Genomic DNA, 10,548 nt, shown 5'->3' with positions numbered 1-10,548 from the left:
TAATAAATGTTATTTGCAGTTAACAATTTTCTTTTTTCTTTATTACAATATTTATGGCAAGACTAGGTATATTTTAATATCTATAATGGTTGTATTTATTTGATTGTAGAATAATTATTTATAACAAAAAATCTAAGCCGCTTTCAATTAGTGAGAATTAGACCAAATTTAAATCAGTTCCACCAGTAAGAAGTTACGAAGTTACAAACACGAAAAAAAGCCCAATTGAGAACCGGTTTTTTTCAAGTCGGTTAAAAAGAGATACGTAATAATCTACTACGATAGACCGGATTATTGGGGAGATAATTGAGGAAAATCCGTTGTTTATCGCATCATGAATTGTTTTGAACAAATCTCTAATTAATAAAGTCTAAGTTCATTTCTGTTGCGAACAAAACAAATTATTATTACGAAGAAACTTTGTAAGGAAAAATTTTAACAAGGATTTTCTGTCTTTAATAAAGAGTTCGCAAAGTTTTCGCAAGGGATTCAGTCCGAGCTGACGTTCGATAAATTGTTGCAGCTTTAACACTTGCTGGGAAAAGTATGAAAATGTATTATTTTTTGTATGTGTCACCTTCTAGATGGTTTTATTGGGCACTAGTTGAAACCAAGAAATTTTTAGACTCGTGTAAACAACAAAACATTTTTGACGATAAATTATCTCTTAAATTTGAAAATGAGCGGATCTGAGAGTTCAGTTAGGCTTTATTTAAAGAATAACTGTAGTAATATAAGTCGGTGATGTTTAGGTAATTAAGTAGTATTAGAAAAATGATAATTAAACTCGGAATTCCATAAACAATGTTTGTTCCTTAATTCAATTTGAATGGGATTCATAATAAGACACTCAAAACAAGTGATCTTTGAATATAATAATAATAATACAATAACAGGGTTTGTTTACGAAGTACATAGAACTTTATGAACATACTTTAAAACAAGTAAGTAAGCTCTATTATTATTTTTTTAATAAATTAAGCGTGATGTAGATGAAGTAGATCATTCGAGATTTGCTCATATGTCATAGATGACTAATACAGCGCAATTTAATTTCGTATTTCATAATAAAGATGGCGCATGATAGTGTCAAATTGAGGCTCTTATTGTCTGAGGCCAGGACTTACTTTGGGTCACTGCATCAATCTTGTAAGTAAGCATTTCATAATAACACCCATGACAATATCGTTCACCCCAAACTTCCTACTAATCCTCCTAATATTATAAATGCGAAAGTTTGTAAGGATGTGAGTGTGTTTGTTGCTTTTTCACGCAAAAACTACTGAACCGATTGCAATGAAATTTGGTGCGTAGAAAGATGGACAACTGGAATAACTTATAGGCAACTTTTTATCCCGATATTCTTATGGGACTTACGTGAGAGAAACCGCGGGGCGCAGCTGATACATTAATAAACGAGGCACAATTCTTGATCATAAAGATGTTTTACTCGCATTTAGCTTGTAATAATTTCCCACGATTCATTGGCTTAAATTAATAACTTTGTTTTCACAAAGCCAATTACATCGGATCGATAAAGATGTTCCCAGAGACAAAATTATTTGAAGCGTAAACGGCTCTGAACTTTTGATAATTTTAAGTTAACTTTTAAGGCTGTGTTGAGTAGAAACGAATTCTCGGGGGAAAATTGAAAAGTCATCTTATTGAAATTTGAATTAATGCAATCTTTAGGCATTATAAATTCATAAATAATTTCCACAAAGCGAAAAGGTAAAACAGAGGTTGTTGAGGAAACTCATTATGATTAATTATAATTGAATAGAAAGATAACCAAAGCTTCAAAGCCTTAACGTTATTTAAATATATTTGAAAACACAAATGGCATTTATAAACGTAATTGTCAATTATTTTTTCTTATGAACGCGAAAAACATTTACTGTTTGTTTTTTTTACAATTTAACTAAGATTAAAAAGCCGCATTTCATGAATAACATAGATTCTATAACAATATTTCGAAGTAGCAATGTATGAAAACAAAAAAATCACGTTATAAATAAAGCAGAAGTTAGCAGTAAAAGTGAACGGCTACTGGTTTGCTTTTCCAGAAGTTTCTAACAGAAAATCAGTCTTGCACTTGGAGGACTTCCTTGTTCGGTTTCTTCAGGCCGCAAAGTTTGCTGCAGAACTGTTTGTAATCAATGAGATTGTAGCCGTTCTTGTCCAACACCATCGGTGCCTCGTCCAAGGCGTAATCAGCCTCCTTCTCTGTAAATCGATCACCCCACGTCATCAAATCGTGGCGGATTCTGTAATTCAAAAGTAAATAATAGAATAGACGTATATTAAATTTCTAAAAATTATCATCATAAAAAGTATTCACTGATATTCCACTTCGAACGAAAACCTTAATTAAACACATAATATGGTATTATAAGCATTTGCGCACCACATAATCTTGAGTTATTATTTTGTGTTTCTGATTGAAATCTATGTGAACAATTGTTCTTACATTTACAGCATGTAACATATTAATATAAATAAATAACTCACAACATTACCTTAAATAATTAACTTCCCTGTCCTATTTCTATTTACAAGCGAAATAGAACAGAAAGAATTTAAGCAGTTATTTAATTAAAGAAGTGACAGCGTTGTCCTTGGAACAATCACATAAATAGAGGTAAAGACTATAGTTTTATTTAAGTTCGGACCAGTTTTAATTCGTCCAGAAGTTTATTTTCCCGGCGTGATCAAGTTGAGAAGTTCTGATTATATAAAAAGAATGTTTCCTAATCAAGTTGAAAGTTTTTTACTAAATAAAATAGACTCGGAGATTCAGTAATTTAATGGAAAACACGGTGAATGTAAAATAAACTCTCATAATATGAAAATCTACTGCAACATTTCAATAATTCTATATTTTATGTATTTTATTTACATTTTGATGACGCTGTTTTTCTAGAATGGGAATTTACCACAAATATTTTTGTTATAGGTAATGGTTTATTTTGAATTTTATGAAAGCAATATTTAAATACCATTTTACCGTACCATAAATTGGGTTGCGTTTAGGGTTCTATAAACGCTTAATGTACTGATTTGTTAGAAAATTATACAGCCATATAGAACTTTAGAACTATGCTATTCGATATTTCAATGAATTTTGGGTATATTCTTTGGCTTAAATTAGATTCTATATGGATTTGTTCCTACCTCCTTAAAAAGCAATTGAAGAGAGTTGTTCATTTGAATAATATTTTTAATGAAGTGATCCTATATTCCACAAATTTGATATGTTCATAAAGTCGCTTATCAAAACCTATGGTTACCTTCCTGTTGACCTATTATCAAGAAATTTGGCAAGGAGCAAAGTCTACAACATGAAAACAATCATAAAGATGTAGATTCGTTTCCCACATTATTGTCGCAGTTTTTGCCGTCCTGCCTTTACTTTGAAATCATATAAATAGGATATTACAAGAGATCTACAAGGCTTGATGGAAACTTGTATCAATAATCACTATAATATAATACATCACAGAAACATTATTTCTGACAAGGGAAGCATATATTTTAAGTAGTTTAATTTTATGAATATATGAATTACTTATCGATAGAATGTAAATTATTAAAATTGTTAATTGTTAAATATCATAAATTTATATTAAATTATAGAATTTAAATTTCATATGCATGTAGCAGCAATTACATTTTATTGTGTCTAAATTGAACTTTTATGTACTGTATCGGGAAGACACAGACTCCTGAACAGCGAAAGCTATATTAGGAGTCTAGGTTTAATTTTGTATGTTATTTATGATTTGTTCAATTAATGATAATTATTTTTTTTTATAGTATAAGTGTGATATAAAATGGTAGTTTATAATAACAAATTGTAAAGGCCCTCAATCATCCTATATCAAATCTTGCTTGGCGCATTTTAAGCATTTCATTTTGCGACCATTACTCTCAATTAACGAATGAATAAAACAAATAGTACATAATACAATTTGTGCAATCTCGTAAATTGCAAGTAGACTCCCATTTTACAGGCGTAAGCCCGTAAGATCGACAAATGCCTTACATTAGTCTTGTCATTACATTCCCTCGAATTATGTAAATTGTTTCAGCGGATCGCAAAACATTTAAAGTATTTGGTATTGTAATGATTTACTCTAAATTTCAAATTATGTAACTAATCTTTTAGCGGATTCCCATTATGAAATTGAAATAGCAGTCAAGAAAATTATAATAAATTTAGATCTGAACTGAATAATATATTTTGAGAAGCGTTCAATTAATTAACTTCGTCGTTTATATGTTTATTTTAAAATCACTAAGAATTAATATATTTAGGTAATTATTGTGATTTCACGATGATTTTTTTATTAAATTGAGTTTTTTAAAGACATACTACGTGATATCGTGCAATCTTTATTAATATTTTATAGTTTTCGAGAAGATTGATTAGGCGATATTTAGGAAAAGCAAATAGCTATGTTTTAGCGTCCTGACATTAAGGACATGATTAAAAATTAACATACAGACAGACAGTACCTTTCTTCAGATATATAGCCAGTGTTCTCCGTGTCCCACCGAGACAGCGCCGCGACGAGGGTCTCCTCGGAATCTAGCTCAAGGCTCTTATATCCAAGTAGGTTCACAAACGCGTCAAAGTCCAAAGGGTTTGATGCCTGTGAACCGTTATTCAATGTAACCTTATTCTATGAAATAATACGAATTTATGTTATGTTTGAGTGGCACATCAAAACGCCACTTTCACACATATTATAAAAGCAAAACCATACCAAACCCAGTAAACATAAAACTTACGTCGAGCGATAACAAATTTTCGTTGTCTGTTTGTGCTTAATATCAAATTTGAGCAATAAACAGTTATTCACAATTATTTTATTGGCAAATCTGCTATAATTAAAGGGAAGGTGCAGAGTTAGTTAAGCTTCGATAGGGTCCTAATAACCACTGACATAATAACTTTAATCACGCAGAATGTTTATTACCAAATAGAGGTAACCATTTTCATAATAAAATCTTTGGACCACAGAGCTGTAATATATTGCTCGAAGATTAGCTACGCATATCTCTTATTCCTTAGGAAGCAGAAATAAATTTCATCAAGAGCATAAAACTTTATCTAATCCTCGCAGTGTTCGCAAATCGAGTAAACAAACTATAAATTAGTTCAACGCACAAACAATGGTCTGTTTACATTGATAGAAAATCATTTAAACAAATCGTAAAAGTATTTCAACACTGATGCAATGCAAACATATAAATGTGGTTTTTGTTTTTACAAATTCATACATGAGTGTAAATATTTTTGTTTCAGCAAAGTGGGTGATATTTCAAATTTTCACTAGCCATATGGAATATTTTGCAAATTTTTAATACGCAGTTTTAAGAATGCTGTCAGGTTTTAGCCGAGTTATATTTGAAATAAATGTATTAAATTTTATAAATTAACTGCTAAAAAATATTATCTTATTTAAAGCAATGCTGTCTAAAATGCAATAAGCCTCATTTATACATAAAACAAACCAATATCAGTGCATTATAACTATAAATAAAACTTTAAAAGCGACGGATGCCCAAACAACGAGTTTAGAATTTGTGTCGTCTGTTTGCATGTTTGTTCACGTATAAAATGCTTCGAGGATTTGATTGCAATTCTCAAAAATATATCCCAAACTTAAACCATCCTTCAACAACATTTATCGTTAACGGTAGAGGATCTTTAACCTATCAATGGTTGACGCTAGTTTGCGTCGTGGTACACTACACACTAGGCACAGCAGAACCTACACAAATAACAAGCTGTCTCTTTAAATATTCGGATTCTTACCTCTGAAAGCATCGTCTTAACGGCTCGGTCGTCCACACTTTCCCCAAGACTGACGAAGGTGCCTCGCAGGTCATTGTGATCGATGTAACCGTCACCGTTCAGGTCAAAGAGAAGAAACGCCTGAGTATAATATTATTGTTCATGATTACATAGCAGCGATGCGGATATTTTTAATTTCATCTCGATTGTATTTCATTCCTTTGTGTCATTTGATAAGTGAGTGTTTCTTAGTCTTTGGTCAATAAAATAAATGTACTATTGAACTATTACGAAAATAAAAGGTAAAATTAAAAAATATATGACAGTCACATGTTTTTTCGTTAAAATAATTTATGCATGATTGTTCATAGCTTTGAACACATTATAAAAGATACACTCTAGTTGGGAATTCTTTCAGTATTCTAAAAGGCCAAACAAACCTCTTTTAATTCGAAAATCTTGTTTTCATCAAGTTCCGAGAGCACATTCGCCGACACTTCCAGCGCGTCTCTAGCGTAAGATCCGGATCTAGGCCTCGGCGGCGGTACTAATAGTTCAGAAGGACTATCGGTGAATATAGAACTGAAAGTTCAAAGCGATCTTATATTCATGGCCTAGAAACAGGTGCGATACATGATGTCATTATGTTAATAGACTGTTGAAATATAATTATAATATATTTCACGAATGACACATAGTCTCCCCGTGACCACGCTCGCTGTAAAGTGTTCGAAACGTCGGGTTAATAATGTAATGAGTAAATCGCGTTTAAAATCCTTTAAAAAGTATTTAATTTCCAAACATTATAATACTCGCGTAAAATCAAACACAAGACTAATATATTTTATCATTTCCTCAATGTATTTATGTAATTCGATATAATTTAAGGATTGGGGCATCTGCCTAGTTTGCATTTATTCTATCGTACTGTTTTATCTCGTGACATAATCTTCATTTACCGATTGTTGTGCAATATTTTTTGAGATGAAACATTTTGTTTATTAAATATCATTTAAAAGCTAGATAAGCTGACGATGTTATCAATTGCCAAATATATTAAATCATTTCGATCACCGCACTACGAATAACATATTAAAATCAGACTCAAAATTATGTTTTTTACAAACGTGTTTAGTATTAATGCAACTACCACAGATAAAATAAACATTTTCATTACGACGAGCGTCCCAAAATCCTACCCTCAAATATCTAGGTTATAATTGAATTTTGTGCAAGCAAATTTACTCTCATAACTCCCCTACGCATATTAATAACATACTATTAAATTTGAATGAAGCTTATAAAGAATCTTAATAAGAAATCTCTCCTTTTTCTAAAGTATATTTTCCTTTAGCAGGCCTGTCACGGATTAGATTAGGATTTCGAATTGAAAAGCAATCTGTATATAACATAGTTTCAGAGTTTAAATGCAAAATCTGTTTTGATTATACAAATAGACACGCAGCAATCTAAAGGAAGTGTTATTATCGCTATAAAATACGCGTGTCTTACCTATTCATTATTATATAAGTGTTTTTTTTTATATAAGTTATAAAATAAAATGTATACAACTTCAGCGTGTGGTTGGGAAATATTTGATATTATATATAAAGCAAAATTGGATTAATGAAATACTTTTTTGAAAAATGACACATTGAAAGGATCTTTCATATTTGTTGGAATTTCAATCGTTTACTCATTTATTTATTTTAAAAACGACTTTGACTTCGTGTGTTGTTTTGTGGTTTCGCATTAAAAAAATAAATTCCTTACCTTTTCTTGCTGTGACTCCTCATGACCCCCTCAGATATAAAGAACCTTTTAGTATATTATGCTTACGATAAACAATAGGTCAAGGATCACATATATTTCTACAAATGCATTAATTTAGTTAAAATAATACATTATCTTCTTAATCGTACTTACCCTCCGTCTGAAACCGATTGCAGTAAATTCTCTTTAAATTTTTTTATTTCATCTTGAGCCGCATCCGACTCCTTTCTGCCGCGACTATCTTTCCTATCGCCTTTACTTTTCTACAAAGGAAAAGCAATTTTGTGGAAATTCGTTCATTTTAAAACCGTATCTATTTATAGATAATAGAGAAAAATAATATTTGAGATAAAGTGGGAAAGAATGGTGGTATTTAGTGGAAAAAATCGATCAATGTGGTTCATTTAGTTAACAATACTATATTTAAAGTGTATTTATTTAATGAATATTAAATGGCTGTTAAATGTAACGATGAGTTTAAAGAAACGATTTATAGTCATGTAATATTACCAAGAAGGTGTCTCTTACTTTCAAAGTCATTTATACTGGTATATTTATAAAGCTTTGCAACAAAATAATGTAAATAAATAACAATAATGACGAAGTATACGTAAAAAATATAAAGGCGAATTATTTTATAAAGCATAATATTTTAACCCGACCGATGTCAAAACGCAAACAAAACTCACTTTTTGTTTAGGTGGCTTAGTATTTTCTTCGTCCATGTTTAAAATTTAATTTCGTATAAAAATTACACGATTTGCGTGCTTGCGGTGTACTCTGGAAAATGTGACTAAACAAATTTGGAGGGATTAAATTTACATTGCAATTCCGAGTTGTAGATATAATCATTTTATTTCGGTTGCTTGCTCGCAGATTTCAGATTAGTTTATGAGCTTGCGTCAACTAATTAATATAGAGAATGTTCTAAGATTTCAGGTCAATGGGTTTTTATTATGTCCTTCGGTGTCGTTTTGAAGTTAAATTCATCGCCAGAGCACTTCACATCAGTGTTTTCTGCTTCTCTCCAGACATTAATGTTTATTCGCTTGTCATATATATAACGTTCGTACGTAAATTGATTTTTCTCGAACCTTCAAGCCACATTAATTTGGAGTAGCTCTTAAAATGTTCAATTTTCTGAAGCAAATAACGGAAGTGATTTTTTTCCTTAACCGTTCGGCTTTTAATCAATTACAAGTGCAGATCTTAAATCCAAATGCAGGAAATTGCGGTAGCTAAGTGGAATTAAATTCGCTTGCTGCAGAATAAAATTTAGATTTCACGGAGCTTTGGGTGGTATTTTATCTCTTATTGCAACTCTAAGTTGTTTTATTGTTTTATTGTTGAGAACACGGAAAAACAATTGGATAGCGATTATATGGGATACAAAATATAATATTTTAAGAAGTTTTGTAAAATTATCTAGTTCGTTATATTGTTATCTAAGGTTCTTTGTTGTAGGTGAACATAATATTTAAGGGGTAATAAATATACTTATACTGCACATTGGTCACGTTTGGTGTCCTGTGCCGGGGTCCACAGTTCAATCATTTCTTTAAAATACAAAGAAAAACAAATTTCGCTTTTATTGTGTGCAGAAGATACTATAAGCGAGAATTAATGGGTTTATTAATTTATGGGTTTATTGTTTTACTAAAACCACACAAACAAATATACAACAATTACAAATAATTACAATTTTTTATATATAGTTCTCACAAATTTCACACAAACTTCTAAAAAAACTGACTAGATATTAGTTATTCTAAGTAGTTTTTTTTATGAAAGATCTCATTCCAATCACATTGGCTCATTTAGTCGTTTTTTTAGGTTGCCTGGTAGAGATTGCAGTGATAAGGCCACCTTCTGTGCATTGTTAAATATATTGTTAAGTTTTGAAATATAATATTCTCTATTGAGTAAAATAAATTACTTTTCAATTATTTCATCCATTAATTCCAATTACATTAGCCGATGATGTAGTATATAAACACAATATTATTCAGATATATTGTATACATAATATATTTTATGCACATTGCATTATTTAAACAACACGATGATATTAAAAGTGGTTCACCGTAGAATTCACAATAGGAACCTTTATCTATATTACTATCTCAGCAAAACAAACACGTACAATGTGAAGCGATGCGAGTCACAATTTTTCATCAAATATTAAGCGTCTTCGTAATAAACGTGTATTATGTGACTGCATATACGCAGACACGTAGACTGTACCATTCTATAAATAAAGTAACATTACCTTTTGTACTTCTTATTTTTTATTAGAGACCAGGAGTATATTGTCAAGCCTTACTAAGAAGTGCCCTATTCTATTCTGCCTTCTTCCATACATTTAAGGTTTTATGTTTGAAGAATCGTTACGGAAATTTCTAGAATATTCTCCTAACGCATCTCATCACCTTCTCCTAACACATCACTAAGGTTACAAAGTTTCAATTGAAAGAAACAACTTTGTTTATCTTGTACTACTGCGTTTTCGTGTGGGAAATTGCATTTTAAATTCATCGTTAAAGTGAATGGTAATTTTATGTTAATTTTATTTTCATGTTATGCCCCCATTATTTCGATATCGTCTATTTGTTTACTCGTTATATAAACTCCATTGCGACATGTTTTTAACCACAATTTACTTTTAAAATATCGTTTGAAAGCGGTTTATTTGTAACTAGATAACAATTTTACTACCGGCTACAAAACGGCGACTAAAGCGGATTATAAGTGAAGTCTTGTCATAACGAAAATGTTAAGAAAAATTGCTAACCCCTTTTATGATGCAATTTTTCACGCCAACATCAAGGAAAATATGTCTGAGTGACTTTGATAGTAAAACTCACCGCAGGTGGGCTGCCATGAAAAACGGCGCAAGTTATAAGCGATGACATATCGCGGGAAAGATTTATGATATGAGTGAAATTGTATGTATGCAAAATGTACAAACAAAA

The 10,548-nt window shown here is 30.9% G+C and overlaps 1 protein-coding gene across 1 annotated transcript; it reads right to left on the bottom strand.

The window, feature by feature from the left end:
• Nucleotides 1-922: 922 nt before the first annotated feature.
• LOC119837884 (myosin regulatory light chain, smooth muscle) lies at nucleotides 923-8,373 on the bottom strand. Its single transcript, XM_038363671.1, has 6 exons — nucleotides 8,266-8,373; nucleotides 7,730-7,839; nucleotides 6,244-6,385; nucleotides 5,825-5,944; nucleotides 4,519-4,655; nucleotides 923-2,267 (listed from the first exon to the last, which is right to left on the bottom strand). Exons 1-6 carry the CDS (start codon nucleotides 8,299-8,301, stop codon nucleotides 2,084-2,086), a joined length of 729 nt encoding a protein of 242 aa, XP_038219599.1. The 5' UTR covers nucleotides 8,302-8,373; the 3' UTR covers nucleotides 923-2,083.
• Between the last annotated feature and the right edge of the window lie 2,175 nt (nucleotides 8,374-10,548).

This window comes from Zerene cesonia, chromosome 3 (genome assembly GCF_012273895.1).
Source record: "Zerene cesonia ecotype Mississippi chromosome 3, Zerene_cesonia_1.1, whole genome shotgun sequence".
Classification (NCBI taxonomy): domain Eukaryota; kingdom Metazoa; phylum Arthropoda; class Insecta; order Lepidoptera; family Pieridae; genus Zerene; species Zerene cesonia.
The sequence above is the reverse complement of the archived record's forward strand: the minus strand, read 5'-3'. Positions and strand labels throughout refer to the sequence as shown.